We start from the raw sequence: 18755 nt of genomic DNA on the forward strand, positions 1-18755 counted from the left end.
TGCTTTTGGAGGTAACATGGAAATAATTATTGTATAAAGAACAATATAAGTACACGAGCATTTATTTCTATTCTATATAATTTGGAATGAGTTATACAGCCAAAAATACAAAAGAGGCAGATCCCAGCGCTATTTGAGTGGAATTGCTGTGCTGTCATATTAATATATATCTATTGAATAAAATATTGTGCAACATAAACCAAGCCAATTATCCAAATTGGGTATATTTATTTTATATTACAGCGCGAAATGGGGGTATTTTTTTTTCCCTTTTTTTCTTTTTTTCTTTCTTTTCTTTCTTTTTTTTCCTAATCGGGTGTTATTATTCTACCACCACAAAAACATTAAAATATTACACATACACAAAAAAAAAAAACTACTATTTCAACTTACCACAAAATCAAAACTCAAGAATTATCTTTTATTTGGACATTCTTATCTTCATTTCCCTCTCTCTTCATTTTTCTTTCCCTCTTTTTTTGACCAAATAACACCTCAAGCATTAATCGTATCTTATTAATAAAAGATTTTAACCAATCTAAGCCAAATTTAACAAAAAATCACCAAAAGAAAAAAAAATAATACATTGCGTGTTTCTTCATCTCTTTGATTTCCCGTGTAAAAAAAAAAAAAAAAGAAAAAAAAAAAAAAATGAGACTTTTTAATTCACAATATAATACTGCCTCCTTTATTTACAACATTCGTCCTAAAAAAAATTATAGCTATAAAAATAATAGCAACAATTTATTACTAATATTCTCTTCAGTCTTATTAATACTATTTACATCTTTGATCGACAAAATAGAAGCAACAGAAGAAAATGTGAATTTGGGTGAATTCTTTATCGAATTGAATGACAATTATACATTACAAGAATTTTTTACTAAATATTATCAAGACAATAACGACAATTTATTATTGCACGATGTAATATCCAAGAGTGAAAAATTTAATGGCATAGATTTACCAAATGATAATGAATTACAGCTTATTTCTTTGAATGATGATTATGACGAACTCAGTAGTGATGATAATAGTAAATTAAATAGTCCTGGTATGAAAATCATATATGGTAGATACCCTATCGACACTTTGAAACAATTTTATTATGATGTGAACATCAAATCTGTTACCCTAAACAGAAATTTAGATTTAGCTGAATATATACATCAGCCAAACGCACCAAATCATTTAAATGCAATCACCGGCAGTAATAACAATGAATTTGTTTATGATTCCATGGCTGGGATTGGTGTAGACGTTTATATCTTAGATAATGGGATCGAATTAGGCTATATTGTTGACGATTCACTATTTACTCGGGTACATAAAATGTTGGATTATACTCAAACAACTGCCAGTGCTGGTAACAATAACCATGGTACCTTTATTGCTAACTTGGTTGGATCTGAATTTCTAGGTATTGCCAAAAAAGCCAATATATACGATTGCAAAATAGTCGATGATGGGAACACCAACATTTTTAAATTATTTTATAGTTTGAAAGCAATTGTTAAACAAGCTAAAATCACTAAAAGACCAAGTATAATTGTTATTCCATTGATTACAAAAAGGTCTAGCTTAATTAATAATTTTGTATCTGAAATAATTCATAAATATGACATCCCAATTGTAGTACCAGCTGGGAATGATGGCAAAGATTCTTGTTTGTTTTCCCCGGCAGGTGCATATGGTACGTTAAATGTAGGATCTATCACTACTAACACGGATAAGAGTGCTTCTGTTTTCGAGATTAGTAAATTTAGTAATTATGGAAACTGTGTAGATTTGTATACATTTGGAGAAAGGATATTGGTTAGCCATACAAGCAGTAGTAATAAGAGTAATGATATAGTAAAAAGTGGTACTTCTTTAACTAGTGGAATTGCAGCTGGTCTACTAGCTTATCATATGTCTAGGGGATTATCATCTAAAGAAGCTATTGATATAATGCTAAAGGATAGTTTATCTGTGCAACAACCAGGTGTAGCATTTGGTAATGGCAATGATATTATTAAAGTTATTAAGTTAGGAAATTGAAGAAAAAAAGGGAAAAAAAAAGTTTATAATAATCAAAATGTCCTAATTATTGTACTATATCTCTTGATTTAAGAAAAGAAACATCGATAAAATTCGATTGGACAAAAAAGAAAAGAAAAAAGAAAAGAAAAAAAATACAAATTATTTTTTTATGCATTGTTATTTTAATTATTAATATTTGCTTGAATAAATAATTTGTATTTTTTTTTATAATATAATTTAAGTTAAAATTTTTTTTTTTTTTCTTTCTTTCAATAATCATTAATTCCGGTAGCAATTACATTCTTGGAAATTGTGATTTAAACTGAATATCACAAAATGAATTAAATTAAAATGAATTAAATTAAATTAAATTAAATTAAATTAAATTATAATAATGATAACAATCGGACTCGAAATTTATCCGGTTTACAATATGCTCAGATGTCCGTTAAGAAAGTTATTTTCGGTTAATAAAAATACATATGCAGTCCATTAAAGACCCGTAGCACTTAATATATATTATATTATAGATAGTGGCTAACGCGTAAATTTGTTTTGTTCGTATTATTGGAAACAGCAAATAGTAACACGTTAAACCTAAGAAAAAATGATTAAAAAAGAAAAAAAATTAAACTATCAAGTATATTTTATTATATTTTTTAAATAATTCATTCATAGTATACTCCCCCCCCCACCTCTCAACCTATCATAATCAAGATTAAAAAAAAAGACAAAAAATGGACTCCCTTGCTTCATATAATGTTTCCACTTCCACCTCAGCCATTAATACAGATAATCTTATAGATACATCATCATCTAATAATGGTACTAAAACTGCCACCAACGACAACACACCCAAAATTGTTCTAGATGCTCGTATAGCTCTATTGGCAACTGCTATAGGTGGTCCAGATCATACTTCTAATTTAGTTCCACCTCCATACAAACATGGTGATGATTGTCTCGCATGTTTAAAAGATTTAGAAAATTGGTTTCTTTTAGTAGATGAAAGACAAAACAAATATGATGTTGCCATAAGCGTTGCTAAGCATAATATTTTAATTGACGATTTAATCCCCATTTTATTAGATTGGGAATCTAAGTCTAGCTCTGCTAATACTACCACATTTAAAAATAAAATGTATTATGATAATTTGGCTTTACACTGTTTGAACTTGATGAATTTCATGATTGCTCCACTTGTACTTAATGAAAGATCCAGCTTTAATAAAGTTTCTCAATACAATGAATTACAGAAGTTCCAAATTATTTACAAAAAATATATACTATCTATATCAGATGGTAAAGTTTTAAAGGCAATTTCTAGAATGGCCATCGAAAAAATATCTATTGATAAAAACGAAAGATCGATCAAAGATTCCTCTGTGTTGAGGATGTGTGTTATGTTTTTCAATTATATACTCAATATCGATTTACCAAAACCAATTTTAACCACTAACAAACTAACAAAGATTAAAAACTCCACCAGTAAAAAGTTGAATAACGATCCGATTTTACCTCAAAATATTCATTATGAAGATATATCCATGGAAACCACTGTTCAAGCATTCCACAAAAATAAAGTTTTCCCTCTTTTATTATCATTTAGTAGTTTATTAAATACAGAATTCCAGTCAGGGTTAATGACTTTTGCGCTGATCACCACAATGTATAACTTAATCAAAAATATCAACCCGTATGATTTATTAGCTAGTGCTATTAGTACTAATACCACTCACAAACACACCTCTTTATCTAACTTACTATCTGAAGAAAAAGAACTGAAGAAACAAGTCATTAAAAATACAAGTTCAAGACATTCACGATTTGGTGCTTTAATATCTATTCAAACTTCTGAACATAACAGATTAACTGTTTCTGGATCACGTAATTTATTAGAACGAGGTAGTCTATTGCAAAAACTAGACGATTCGAAAAGTCTAAACAAAAGTAAAATTAGCGTTCGTAGTGGCCCTAATAATGACGAAGATGGGTTTTTAAATGACCTTCCAAAAAGTCTATTAAACTTTTCCAATAAAAATGCCTCCGGTGTTCCCAATACTCACTTAACTGAGTCTTTGAAAAAAAAATTCAACAAATTCATTGAAAAATTCATTGATAATAACGGCTTTCATAATTTATTAAAATATAGAATAGATGAATTAATTTCTAATGAGGATGGAACTGCTAGCACTAATTTACAGAAGGACAACATTCAACTGTTATCGTTTTATTCTTGGTTTCTTAGATACCAAAGATTGAGATACGAATCAACAATAAATTCTTCCAAATATATTGAAAATTTAGAAGCTATTGAAATAGTTTTAAAAGATGTCAATATTATCTATGTCTTTAAGATCTTTAGAGAAGCCATTGATAACAAAGAATGGCCCCTTATTTACACCGGCGTAATTGCTTTAATTGAGTTATTGTCAGTAATTGAAATTCTGGATGCCACCTCTTTTGAAGAAGCCACTGAATTGAAGGAAAAATTTTTTAGCAATGAAAGAATTGAATTATTTGCACGTTTACCAAGAATAATAACAAAACATCCACCTCAATTTGTTAGATTATGTTTGGAGTTAAATCATAAAATTTTAAAAATTTTAGAAAAATTTACAGATGACCAAACTTTACAAATTTCTTCAAATAAAAGAAGATTAAACACCAAAAAGAACAGTTTCCAAAACCCAAAGGTTCAAACAAAAATTGAAGTTTTAATGGAGGAATATAACATTGATCGAGAGACCGCATTGGACCTGTTTGAAGATGAAATACGAACCAAAAATATAAGTTTTAATGCAATTAAGAATCAATTTTATACAGAGCCAACCATTAAAACATACATTACTTTTTTACAAAATTACAAAAATTTAGAATATTTGGATATTAAAAGAGTTTTACAATTTTTACAAAGGATTTTCACGCAAAGCCATCAGGAAGTTTTTCTTTTTAAATTAGAATTTATAGTGTTATTAAGGGATATGCTAGGGCCCCAGGGTCTACAAAGACAATCCAAAACAAGAAAGCATGTCGAAAACTTTTCCCGTGAATACTTGCATAAATTGAAGAATAAATTAAAGGAATCACCTGCTTGGTTTGTTGCATTGTTATTCCCTACACTACACGATAGTAAAATAAAAAACTATCAGAATTACGGCTTACAGTTAGACAATAATGGTATCAACGGTACAGTAACACCAGCAACTTCGAAGTATCCTACACCTTCCACCTTTAAAAGCTTTCCAGATCAGGAAAGTCTAAGCCCAGCCATTATTACAGATTTACAATTTGGAATAATTATTTCCACCTTAATTGATAATGGATTTGAGTCCATGATTAATACGATTTTAACCCATTTAGGTCACTGTTTGGAAGATAAAATGGTAAAAATAACTCAGCCAGATCCTATAGCATCTGATTATCACTTACCACTATCGAGTTCTGAGGACTTAGCAGAAAATATTAAAATGAACCGAGATTTCAGGTGCTTTTTAAAATTAACTGGATACAAAATTCCAATGAGAATCAATGAAAGTGAATGTTTTTTACCAAGTTCATTCCAAATTACTGATGTCAAGAACAATATATCAGTAATTACTAAATATCTAAACATGCCATTTCACATGCCAAATGGCGATGATCCTTTGAATTACTTACAATCTGATAATGATGACGGGCATAACCAGAATATAGAAGGTGAAGAATATGAAACTGAAATGTTAAACTTCATAGTAAGGGATGAAGACGAGGAAAATGATGATACTGACTATTTTAAAGAATTGCAAAATATGCATATATCTAAAACTTTAGCCAAGGGAACCGCTATTTCCAAGTCAAAAAACAAGAAAAGGAAGAGAATAAAGAACAACTTGCCGGAATTTGATAATTCTGATGATTTAACTAGGAATAAAAAACCACAACAGCAAAGATTGAATATTATCAGCAATACATTTATCAACGATTCAGACGAAGAATTTGATGATATTTTTTTTGAAAACGAATTATATCTAAATTGGATCGTTAACAAATTTTCTGGTAATTTGCCCGAAAAAGAAAAACACTTATTAAGTCTATTTTTGAAAGACCGTAAAGTTAATGGAGGGAAAGTTACGAATGATTATAGTGAATTATTTGATGGGCCTGTTCCTTCACTTGAAGAGATCAAGGGTGTTGGTGGTAAAATTAGTGAAGAAAATAATACTGTTGATAATGATTCGGTTAAAAACTTTACTAAGAAGTTCAACAAAAAAGAAGAATTGTTAAATGAGCAATTGGACAATAACCCACAGTATGATGAGGATTTATCGGATAACAGTTTTTTCGGTGCATCTGACGATGCTAATGTTAGAGAAGATGTAATTATTTCTTCCAAACAAACCTTTTCTGAGTTAAATGGAAACATTTTAATTAGCAAGAAAAATATAGTTCGTCAAGATACTGACAAAAAACTGGACCATTTCAGTGATGTTCAAAATAATAATAAAGGAGAAGAAGAAGAAGAAGAAGAAAAGGCATGCATCCTTACTGAAACTATAGATACTAATAATTATATTGATGACAATAATGACACAGACAACGATGAAGATATTTTGCCGAAACCTAAAAGAACAAAATTAAATAACTTTTTTAATGATGATGATGAATAAATAAATATTTAAATTCAGTGATATTTAGTTATAGCCTTTAGAAATAAGTTCTATAAATATATTGAAAACATGTGTATTCAACTTGTTTCTATACTATACAATGCTTCTCTTCTGAACTCTTAATTGCACTTATTATAGTCTGAGTAGTACTAATGATTAACACTGCAAACCCAAAAAAAATACAAAAGTAATGTCTTTTTTTCTCCCAAAGGGTTTTATTATTCCCTATTAACTTTAAATTACAGTAAGGAGGTAATATGTAAGCCATCAATGAAGCTGTAGTAGCGCCAACTAATTCCAATAATGCACCTAGATTACATGTGGTTAAAGAAATGCCCATTGTGATGAGAACAATAATTGTAGTAACAGTAAAGTGTAACATGGAGGATAATTCCACGGGTGTATCGGAGTGAACATTAAAGTACAACAAATCCCTTATAACATCTCTCAAAACAAAAACTTCTAGCGGAAAAGTTGTCAACATATTGAACCCAAAACAAAACCTCGCCACATTAATATAGTTGTCATTACTAGGAAAATTATTCAAAATATTACCCTTTGTTTTATCCTTGAAAATACCAAATCCTGAAAATCCCATTATAAATAGAGCAATCATAGATACAAAGCAGCTAATATGAGTCATCCTATTAAATCTCTTCAAACTGGGATTACGTATGGAAAAATAGATAAAACTTGTATTGTGGTGACAAACTAATGCAAAGGAGATCACTGAAACCCCTTGGAAAAAACTCGGTAAAATAAATATTGATGAATTAGAAAAACTACCCTTGTAAGAATCAGCGGTGACTGGTCCTCTGAGCAAAACCATAAAAATAATTACCAACATACTAATAATAGCTAAAAAGGAAGTGTTCGACAACTTGGAAATATCTCTATTTAATGATAACGGATAGGATATAAATACAGTCACCAAAACAATAATTATGTTACGATGAAACCATTCAGAATGATCAGGAAAAAACGCCCTTAGTACATGGGGAATTGTATCACCGATGATTATACAAAACCCAATACATCCACCAACAGCAAATAGCCCATTACTTATCAAAATTAAAAACTTGCCCCATTTCCCCAAGGTATATTCCACAAAATCTTGATATGTTGTTTTTGAAGAAAGTTTCAAGTTTATTACAATTAGCCTCAAAGTCCAATCCACTAGTAAAGTCAACATAATAATAGCAAGAACTCCACCAATTAACCCCGTGTTACGTATGGCTAACGGTAATCCTATAACGCCCGCACCCAAAATACTGTTGGTCATATTCATAAAGGCCATGAAAAGAGTGGATTTTCGTAAATTCTCATTTGTTATGTTTTGAATAAAATTATCATTATCTATAGTTTCTTCATCATTTTCTACATCTGGGCTACTTTTATTTGGAAGTAATGCAGATGGGGGGTTTATATCCCGTTCCTCCAATTCTTCAAAATCAGCAGATCCTCCTATGCCTGTAAAATTATTGTCTGCAGGCTCTAATTCAAAGGAATTTTCATTGGTCAATTTATAACTTTTATCTTGTAACATTGATATTGAAAAAAGTGTTATCTTTTTTTTTTTTTTTTTCTCCTTCTGGTAATGATGACTTTAATAAGCATATATATGAACACAGTGTATGTAGAATGTGTAAAGAAAAATTAAGCAAGAGGAGATATAGTAAAAAAAAAAAAAAAAAAGCAACATTAAATATGATGAAATGCAATTGAGATTATAAAAACAAATAAACAAGATTTAAGTGATATGTATGATTAATTTTGTAAACAGAGGGGAAAAAAAAAAACAAAAAAACTGATACTTATTTTTATTATTATTTTTATTTCGGGTGAAACACGAAACAAAGAAAGAAAAAAAAAAAAAAAAAAAGATTTTTTTTACCCAGCTAACAAGTCCGAAATACCAAACATAAAAAAAAACTTGGTATAAATAAATAGTTCACGCAGGTTGAGGTGGTTATTCTATATCTTGATTTAATGTTGATTCAAAGTCTTTTTTCAAAGCATCCAGATCATCATATAATTTTGCAGTACTTGTGCTCTTTTTGGAAGAGTAAATCTTACTAGTAGTCGCAGTATCACCAGAATTTGGAGCCTCTGTAGAAATAGTACTTTCATTTGAAGGTGAGTCTACACTTTCACTCAAATCAAATACACTAGTGTTTCTATTCTGTTTTCTTTTTTCGTTTGCTTTTTCTTTGGTACTTTCTGGATTAACAATGAAATTACTTGCAGCTGTTCTTGCCGTGGCAAAACTAGCTATCGATTTGTTGACGGGTATAACAGAAGCTGTTTCTTTATCATTTATTTCAGGAGTATCTTGGGTTGATATTATAACAGAGCTATTACTATTATTATCTATCTTTTGTGACGCATTTTCGTCATTATCAATCTTTCTTACTGATTCAATAATTAACGAAGAATCGTCCGCCTCACTGCCCTCTTCCAAAGAGTTCTTAACCACTGAATTGTTTTCCTCGACAGCAGGAGATTCATTAGGATTTTCATTGCCAACCAATTTATTTAAAGCAGCCTCACGTTCCGACTCCTTTAACTTTTCCTCAGTTTCTTTATTTAGTGTATTTGCAGAAGTTTCGCTATCCAAAATTGCTTTTTCATGCGGGTCTTCAAAATTAAACGAGTCACTAGCAGTTCTTTCACTAGTATCGCGTTTGATACTGTCTACTACTTTGGAACTATGATTTGATTTTTGTTGAGCATCCATTTCTTCTAACTCGCTTACACTCAAGGGATTAATTTTCATTTGAATTGAATCATCGATCGACCAAATACCAATGGCTGTCCAATTTAACACAGCACGTAGTTTACATAATTGAATCCAAGCACGTTGTATATTAGTTGAAGGAAGTCCATCGTTACTAATATTACCATTTGAAGTAGATAGAACAGAGTTTACAGAGGATTGCCTTTTGTTAAGGTAGACTTGAGGTTCATAAACAGTGGTGGAAGTCAATGAACTCAATGCACCCAGAAAACTTTTACGTTTATTCCTTTTTTCCCTCATGACTCTTTGTTGTTGAACAATATCTTTTGTTTTCCTTTTAGAGTTGACGTTCGGCTTTTCATAGCGTGAGGTATATTTGGAAGTCTCTCCTCTGCCGATACCTTTTAAAGTAACTGGCTCCAAATTCCATATACCATCTTTTAAAGTTCGTAAAAATGAAAAAATGTCGCAAGATTGTCTAACTTTTAGCAAGCAGTAATGACATAATGGAAAATTATTTGTTACGGTACCATCTTTTTTAGATAATGTTTTCAAATAGTATAACCTACCGTGCTCTAAAATATCATTCCTGGATTCGCCACAAAACGCGCACGAACCAGCTACTGCTACTGGCGGAGAATCAATAGGGAAATTGAAGAGTTTTGTATCTTTACTACTGTCCAAATTCAACTTTGTGCCGTTACGATAAGTTTCATTAATTCCACTAATAGGCTCCACAATTAAAAGACCATCAAGCATTAATGGAATTATTCGGTTTCGAAATTGCCACGGTATGCCTCTAGCACCTTCAATTTTCAATATTGGTTCAATTTCATTAACAATTAATCTTTTCAATAGTTTAGAATCATCTTTTGTTTCTATTATTGAGTTAACCAATGGCAAAACAGCAATAAACTTTAAAAATTCATTATATAATTCTGTGTCATAACGTATCCCTGGGGGTGTTGGAGAAAACAAGACGCTTGAAATATCTATCACATTAGTTTTTATACCATTATTATAATAGGACCCAGTTGTTGCGACTCTCTCCAAAGTCATCATAGAGGAAGTATCTCCTGCATTGCTATTTTGTAATAATGACTTTCTACTGCTTAAATTAACATTCTCATTTTCTAGAAGATACATAACTTTTTTCAAATCTTTTAATTGTTGATTCAAAGCATCTAGCAAAGTCTGTTTTTCTTTCAAATCTTCTTCCAACTTTTTATTTTCCATTTGTTTTGCATATGTTTCCTTTCTGGCCTCGGCAACCATCTTATTGGCTTCTTCAAATAAGGAAGCGGTTAAATCTTCAACTTCTTTTCTTAATTTAGTTACCTCTTCCTCAGCCGCCTTTCTAGCATTAGTTTCTTTGGTTATTTCTTCTTTTTTCTCTTTTAATAGCAATTCATTTTTTTGAAACCTCTTGCGTAAATTGGAATAATCAGATTTCAATTTTTGATAATCTGAAAAGGAAATTTCTTTTTCTTTTAACTGTTTTTGTGTATCCAACAAATGTTTTTCCAAAGTGCTCTGTTTATCAATACTTTCTAATAATTTAGTAGACATTGTTTCTAGTTGTTGTTCAACTCTATCGCTGTCATCATTATCAACGGGATTCTCATTGGAAGTTGTTTTAACTGGACTGTTTGTTACTTGTTCTTGTTCTTTTTTTTTATCTTTGGAGTTAATATGATTTACGGTTGTCATATTTAATAGAAGGAAATAGAAAATGGGAATTTAAAATGGGAATTTAAAACAAAAAAAAAAAAATTAAAAAATTAAAAAAAAAAAACAAAAGGAGATGGAAAAGTTGTTTATTGGCTTGCAATTCTAGCCTTTTAACTGTATTTAGAAATGTATGATACTTGATTTCTTTTTTTTTTTTTTTATATTAAAAACTAAAGAAGTAGTCTTTAATTTTATTGTCAACAGTAAAACTGTATTTGCTCTTTGCTTTAAATTTTCTTTTTTCGCCGCCATAAAAAATGTTAATAGCCAAGAAATAAAAGAAACAGAATTGATTTATATATTTATTTATTGTGCGTGTGTTTTTCTTTTTGCTAATTTTTTTTTTTTTTGCTAATTTTTCTTACAATAAATTCAAACAAAGCAAAAGAAAAACACACGCGAATTTTAAAAGCTCATAAATCATTCGCCCATTTTTTTTTGTATTCAACTAATCAAACTTGAAACCCGAAATACAGTTTTCCCAACCATTCCGGACATAGCATACCGCCATTTAAAAATCTTAAAATAAAATTTATTTCACTTTTCCTTCACGATTACGTTCATTTATCCTAAGAAAATGAATAACATTAAAAAAATACAAAATTATTACTTAATCTAAATATCTAAAATTTAATTATAATGGTCTCTTCCAATTACATCTTTATTCTATATCTCAGTATTATTTCATATCTGCTACGCATCTTGAAATTATAACACTTTATCCATTTTTTTTTTTTTTCCATATTTCACAACAAATATTATAACTGATAATTAAAAATAGAGTTTACCATCGATGTACTAAATTATAATTTATTTCACAAATAGCCATATTTTTTTTTTCCACCTCTTTCAACTTGTGGCATAACGTATTCACAAAAAAAAAGAAAAAAAAAAGAAAAAAAAAAAAAAAAAAAAAAAAAAAAAAAAAAAAAAAAAAATATATAAACTATTTTTAATTAACTAGTCATTAAAGGTATTAAATGTCTGGTCAGATTCGTCCACTTCTTCTTCATCTTTTCTCATGCTAGTATCTAGTTTATCTTCCACGCCTTCCTCTTCTAATGAAGATATCCTTGATTCCCCATCATCTAAAATATTTTCCAATGTAGGCGTTGAATACCTGTTATTGGTATAACGGTGAGTGGTATCAATATCAACTGTTTCGTTAGTATTCCCTGTAGAAAATAACAGTCTATTGCTGTTTTCAGAACGTGTTTTTCTATGCATAGCCCTTAAATTCTTTCTTTCTTCTTCTGTTAGGCCGCGTCTATCTTCAGGTTGTTTGCTTCTTAAACCGTTCAATAAAGTCTTGGCTCTAGCAGAGATCTTATCATCTTCAGTAGAATCTTTTTTCTCGGTTCTTTTATTTTCATGTTCCGGATCCAGAGCACCAATTGGTTCTGGCTTCTCATCTTCAATAACATCAATGTTCTCGTTAATCATAAATAAAATGTTATCGTTTGAGGACGTTAATGTGTTTTTTCTTGAGTTAGACTCTCTATCCTTTTCAGGAGAAATCTTCTTTTCGGGAGAATAAATTAATGAGGAATCTGAATTATCATCAACGTCAAAATTATCTAGTATCGACGTAGAATCCGAACTGTTCGATCCAGCTAGTCTCTTTCTGGTGAGCGCCCTTCTTCTGGCTGAAGAAGCATCCCCCTTTGTTGGTCCAGATTTTTTTAATTTGTCCAATAGTTTGTCCATAACATCACGTTCATTTGCTTCCGAGGAATTATTGTCGTTATCCATGTCACCGTTTAAAGATCTATTTTGAGAATTAGTTATGCTTTCATTGATCTTCCTTTGTTGTTCCTCTACTAATTTCTTACGTCTTTCGTATGATTTTTCTTCTTCTTCAATCTTCAAGTTGTATGCTTGGGCCTTTTTATATTCAGCAATAAAATCGGCAAATTTCTTAAAAAATGAATTCTTAGCAAATTTGTCATCTGAATCTTCACTAAACAGTTGCATTAAATTTTCAAATTCCATCATTGTTAACATCACTTCATCTGTTAGTAATTGGCTCTTGCTTTTGGCATCAGGTAAAAGTGGTGTAACCTTATACAATACTTTATCGTGTGGATGAAATTTGGAAGAATCGCTCAAGTTACCAATCTCAATACTTTTAATCACATTATTAACATTATTAGAATATTCTTTACAATCATATATTAACTGGTCAACGGAAATTTTAACAACCTCCAATACTGGTTCTAAATCTTTCAAAAAACCATTAAATTCAGGATAGTTTTGTCGAATAATAAACTCAACATAATTTAAAAAAGTCATGGTATTTTTGTCATCTTTAATAAAGGTTAATCGTTGAAGAGTGCTTAGTTTAAACCCACGAGCTTGTTTCGACGTATCGTTCATAAAATTACCAACTGCCAATATAACATCTAAAACACCACGCAAGTTAGAAGAGTTCCTAACTGCAGCAACAGCTTTATCCATTTTTCTCACTTTCCCCACTAGGTCCGAGTACTCTTTTTCAAATGTCGTTATCAATTTAATTGCCCTCATACGTGACGACCAATAAGATTGCAAATTAACTATTAATGCCAAGAAAAGTTGATCGGCCCTTTGTAGCTCATTTGGGTCCTTTTCAGGCAGCTTAGCATCTTCCACTTTCGATACACCTTCCCAATCAGTGGTATATGGTGAAAAATTCTTAGCCAAGTTAATAGACACATTACAAATTTCTTGTTTTGATAAAAATTCAATGACACTAGCAGAGTTCAAAAAATCTTTTTCACATTTCAAAATCTTTTCTACCACTTTATCCACCTTCAAAGATGCAAACATGTGCAAGTTAATACCAAATTGCTGTGAAATATCTCTTGACAAAAAGGTCACTTTATCCAAATCTTCCTTCCTCCTTTTAGCCAGATTCTTGATTTCTCTAGCAGCAAATGCTTCTTCTAGCTTGGATAACACACCCTTTTCATATAAGTCATCAGCCAATTTTTGTGCGTTAGCATCTTTCCAAAAGGATTCTCCTGTATTGTCAATTTTTTCCCAGTGCAATTGCTTTAACTTCTTTTTAGGACGTGGATAGCTATCAAATAACGGTGAGAATGGAAAAGTAGCTGATGATACTGGCGACCTATAAGATAACTTACCTTGCATCATCGGAGGAGGAGGTGGTGGCGGTAGCGCAGCACCATTGTCTGATTTATTTGGATATGGAGGAGGAGGAGGAGGAGGAGGGGGTGGTGATGATGATGATATAGCTGAATTGGATCCACCCAATTTAGGAGGTAATGGTGGTGGAGGTGGTGGTGGTGTTGGAATAGAAACTTCAGCTGATTTCTGAGCATTGTCACCCTTATTAAAAATAGGAGGTAATGGTGGAGGAGGTGGTGGTGGTGGTGTTGGAATAGATTTTTCACTACTAGTATTTTCAATCATATTACTCGTAGCAGGGATATCAACGGATGCCGATTTATTTATATTCTTAGTACCAGTGATCTCATCTTGTTTATTTATAGTGTTTTTCATTTTACTCTCCGAATTAGCAGATTCGCTATCAGAAATAAGAACGCTTTCATTAGAGTCTGGAAGTAAATATGACCCCTTCGAAAGATGTCTCCCTTGTGATATATCTGCCCCATTCGAATAGACCACACTTCCAAAATCTGCAGAAACCATAGAATTATGATTGATACTAGATCTCTTAACCCTCTTAATAAAGTTTTGGCGGCCAGTATTTTTATAATCCTTAATAATACTATCTGGATTTGACTGCTCAATAACTGAAGTCCTTCTGGAAGAAATCGGAGTAGAGCCATATTTATCAGATAATGATGCAATAAAAGAGGTAGAAACAGAATTACGAACAGTATCCTCTTCAGCATCATCATACTCATCATCATCATCATCATCATCATCATCGGTAGAAGATACATCAGGATCAACCTGTTCCTTTTCAACATTTTCCATTTTATCATTTAATTCCAATAACAAGTTGTTTAATTTTTCCATTCTCGAATTTATTTTTCCAGGATCCAAAGAATGATATTCCATGTCGTCCGCATCTTGTTGGATAGCATTTAACAAGTCCTCATGACCAGTAAAATCTAAATTCTTAAAATTGTTTTGTAAATCTCTCAATCTACCCAATGCTGTCAACTTTTGTTTTTGGAATAATTCATCAACCCTAGCATCTACATTAAATTTAGTCACATCATTGCTTTCATTTTGAATAGCTGCTAATTTTTGACGCAAAAAGTCCAACTTTGATAGCGCCGCAATATTCTTTTCATTAGCTAAAGCAGTCTTTTGAACAGAAATTGGAGAGGACAATTTATACTGTTTTTTGGTATCCGAATCCATTTGTTCTAATGTGGCTACACGTCTTTCCCCATGATCATCAATAAAATTAGTACCTTCTAGCATGCGCGCTTCGTTTTCAATATCTTGCATCTTGTCTCTTAACATTCTCAATCTATCATTTGATTTCTTCCTGCTAAAGCTAGTTGCACTGTCATATTTATTTGAAATGTCAGTTATGCTACTTAGATCTCTACTCATATGTTTCTTCTCCAACAGACTTTGAATAACCTTAACTTTTTCTGGATCAATTCTCGATGGATGTCTAATTTTCTCACTAAAATCGTAATATTCTGCTGTATCATTATCCACGTTAGTGCTGCTACTTACGACTTTTTCTAATTCGTATTTATGTTTTTCTAATAACATTTTTTTCTTCAAATCCTCAATTTCAGCATGCAAAGTTTCAGTCACCCTTTTGTTTTTTTCTAAGATAATATCACGTTCTTTTAGCTCCTGCTGCAAGTTACCTACCAGCCCATCCTGCGACTTTTGAAGTTTTTCATATAAATAATCTCTTTCACCTTTAACCTCGTCAAACCTCTTCGATAGTTCTCTGGACTCTAATATAGCCCTACGAGCAACTTCATCTGTTTGCATAGCGTCGTATAGCCTTTGAATAGCCATATTGAATGAAGATTCGCTATCCAGACTTGACATAGTTGCATTAGAAACCAAAGAATCCAACAACCTTAGGTGTTTATTTACTTCTGTAGGATCGTTTTCATTTGAAAATTTGGTAGCAGATATGAATACGTGTTGCATCAATGATATTAAGTACCTACCAGCATCAGTTTCTTTATAATGTTCCCACAAAGTGTTTAACATATCAACAGGGTTGTCCATATCAATATTTTCTTTTAACACTTTGTTTGAAACTAGCTTATTATAATCATCTGCAGTTCTGTCTTCAAATATTCGTAACTGTTCATTAAGAGGTTCATAGTTTAGCAGTTCCAATTTTTGCATAATTCTAGAAAATCCGCAGGTTTTGAATCTTGATCTTAGTAGAGTTCTTTGATTAACATCGTCTGGTATATTACAAAGTTGGTTGATAAGTATTAAAGTTAAATAGCAATATTCCAATAATGCATTTTCACCTCCATTTTTATAGTCGTCAGATGCACCAACCAACGAGCCTAGTTTGCCACGTCCATCCAAACTATATTCCAAGACTAATAACCATTCCTCAAACTTTTTAACAACATGAGTATCCGATAATTCCAAATTTGACCTTAAAGTATCCAGTAAAAATGATTTTCTTTTGTTAGGCATCATCAACCTGGCTTGCAAATGAATGTTACTCGTTATCGAAGAACTTTGGTCCAAAGCTTCCAAAACCAATTGGAAATTTTCGTGGTTATTCCACTCAACAATAAATGTTAGCATTTCACTGGCCATACGACGCGTCTGTATTCTTAAAGACAATAACCCTTCAACAATAGTGCTAATAATTAATTTGGAGCCCGAGGCCTCATCTGCCCCCTCTCGTAAATTCAAAATAGTCTTCAAACACTTGAATAACAAAGCTTCTGCATCTAGTTTTTCTTCAGTTAAAATGCTTTCATATGTTGTTGTTCTATTATTTTTTTTAGAGGGAGTGAAACCTGACTTATACAGCCTTAACAAAATATTGGCAATTGCTATATGACCTTGTGAACTCAAAAACCCTAGCACCCAATCTAGTGGTTGGGTTCTTAAAGAAACCCATAGGTCATTCAATTGTTTATTTGTGATTTTGTCTGATATCAATTTCCTTACATAATAATCTGGCGGTAATTGAGATGGATCTGATGCAATCGTACTTGTGCTAATATTACGATCTTTAAACATGTAAAAACTTCCATTGGTATTAACTGTATTACCGCTATCTAATGTATTGACCGATATTGACCTTGTTGGTGAGCTTTTTTCTAAATTGTACATGTTTCTATGCGAGTGGCGACGAATTGAGGAGGCACTAGAAGCATATGCGTTATTATTATTGGCATTAGTAGCATTGTTAATAGTTGTTGTTGTTGTCGAAATATTACCTGCATTTGTTTTAAGAGGTGAGAGTGTAATATTGTTTGAATTTTGAGCTGTCGATGGTGACACTGTGAATGCTGTTGACAAAGAAGAAGACGAGGGTTTTCTTTGTAGTTTTCTTAACTCCGCTTGTAAGTCCTGCTTAACCAACAGCCATTTTTTGTCCGTGCTATATTGTCTCAACTGTTGTTGAGCGCTTAACGGTAAACTTTCGAAATTTCTCTTTTGGATCAGCTCCTCAAATAGCTCATCAATGTCTTTAGGATTGGGTGGTTTATCTAAGCTAACTTTGCCATCCGGACCGATAAATTTCTGTAAATTTGTTAGCGTATTATAGGAATAAACACTAGGATTATGGCTTTGGTTGGTGAACTGTCTAGATAACGTTGAGTCATTATCTACCGATGAAGAAGATCTTCTAGACTGGTAATTAACAGATAAATTATCTTCTACAGATGATGGAGTGTTTAAGTTACTGTATGAATATGTATGTTTTTTGGTAAGGGGTTTTTTATCCTTGTTGATGTTTTTAGAAATGCTATTGATACTGTTGTGTGTTGGCGTTATTGTTGCACTAGTAGAATTGGTATTATCGTCGATATCCAATGATAATTTTGGATTTTTGACAGATTTGGTGGACAATGAGGTTTTGGAATCTTGTTTTTTTATTCCAGAGTGATGATGATGCTGTTGTTGTTGTGGTAAATTTGAATTGGAGGAAGAAGAGGTTAGCTTTTTCAAACTGGAAAATAAGCCACCACTTGAACTTCCTATATGACTACTATTGCTATTATTACTTTTTAGGGATTGTAAACTATCTTTTTTGGATAAGGATCCTTGCGAGTTTGTTGAGGAACCGCTTTTGATAGATTTATACATGTGTATCCTTCAAAGATATGATGTTGTATGTTCTCAAAAGTATAGTATTATCTATATTACTAGTTTGCAAAATAAACAGGTTAACAAGTAAAAAGCTTATACTTTTTGAGTTTAAAACTATAATATACTAAATATAAAAAAGGAGGAAGATTGAAATATAATGGAGGGGAGAGAGCGATACACTTTAAGCTTTAAAAAAAAAAAAAAAAAATTGCAATAAAAATTAAAATAGAATAGTGTATTGAGGTTAATGATTATTGATTTTATTTCCCCTTTTGCAAAAAAGAAAAAAAATTAAAATATATTCTTATTTTTTACTGAGTTTTCAACTGTTTGGTTCAAAATTTGCGGATGTTCCTATTTTTATTTTTATT

The 18755-nt window shown here is 31.3% G+C and overlaps 5 protein-coding genes across 5 annotated transcripts; 2 read left to right on the forward strand and 3 right to left on the reverse strand.

Annotated features, from left to right (window-relative positions):
• Positions 1-651: 651 nt before the first annotated feature.
• SCDLUD_003889 (uncharacterized protein) lies at positions 652-2040 on the forward strand (the record flags this gene model as incomplete). Its single annotated transcript, XM_046079286.1, has 1 exon — positions 652-2040. The coding sequence occupies one exon, from the start codon at positions 652-654 to the stop codon at positions 2038-2040; it is 1389 nt and encodes a 462-aa protein (XP_045933542.1).
• A 719-nt stretch (positions 2041-2759) lies between these two features.
• TOF1 (Tof1p) lies at positions 2760-6671 on the forward strand (the record flags this gene model as incomplete). Its single annotated transcript, XM_046079285.1, has 1 exon — positions 2760-6671. The coding sequence occupies one exon, from the start codon at positions 2760-2762 to the stop codon at positions 6669-6671; it is 3912 nt and encodes a 1303-aa protein (XP_045933543.1).
• An 88-nt stretch (positions 6672-6759) lies between these two features.
• On the reverse strand, positions 6760-8217 carry AVT2 (Avt2p; the record flags this gene model as incomplete). The annotated part of the gene is made up of 1 exon (XM_046079284.1): positions 6760-8217. The coding sequence occupies one exon, from the start codon at positions 8215-8217 to the stop codon at positions 6760-6762; it is 1458 nt and encodes a 485-aa protein (XP_045933544.1).
• Positions 8218-8640: 423 nt separating this feature from the next.
• Positions 8641-11118, reverse strand: SEC2 (guanine nucleotide exchange factor SEC2; the record flags this gene model as incomplete). The annotated part of the gene is made up of 1 exon (XM_046079283.1): positions 8641-11118. The coding sequence occupies one exon, from the start codon at positions 11116-11118 to the stop codon at positions 8641-8643; it is 2478 nt and encodes an 825-aa protein (XP_045933545.1).
• Positions 11119-12099: 981 nt separating this feature from the next.
• Positions 12100-18381, reverse strand: BNI1 (formin BNI1; the record flags this gene model as incomplete). Its single annotated transcript, XM_046079282.1, has 1 exon — positions 12100-18381. The coding sequence occupies one exon, from the start codon at positions 18379-18381 to the stop codon at positions 12100-12102; it is 6282 nt and encodes a 2093-aa protein (XP_045933546.1).
• Positions 18382-18755: the final 374 nt, after the last annotated feature.

Source organism: Saccharomycodes ludwigii, chromosome V, assembly GCF_020623625.1.
Source record: "Saccharomycodes ludwigii strain NBRC 1722 chromosome V, whole genome shotgun sequence".
In the NCBI taxonomy this organism is placed as follows: Eukaryota; Fungi; Ascomycota; class Saccharomycetes; order Saccharomycodales; family Saccharomycodaceae; genus Saccharomycodes; species Saccharomycodes ludwigii.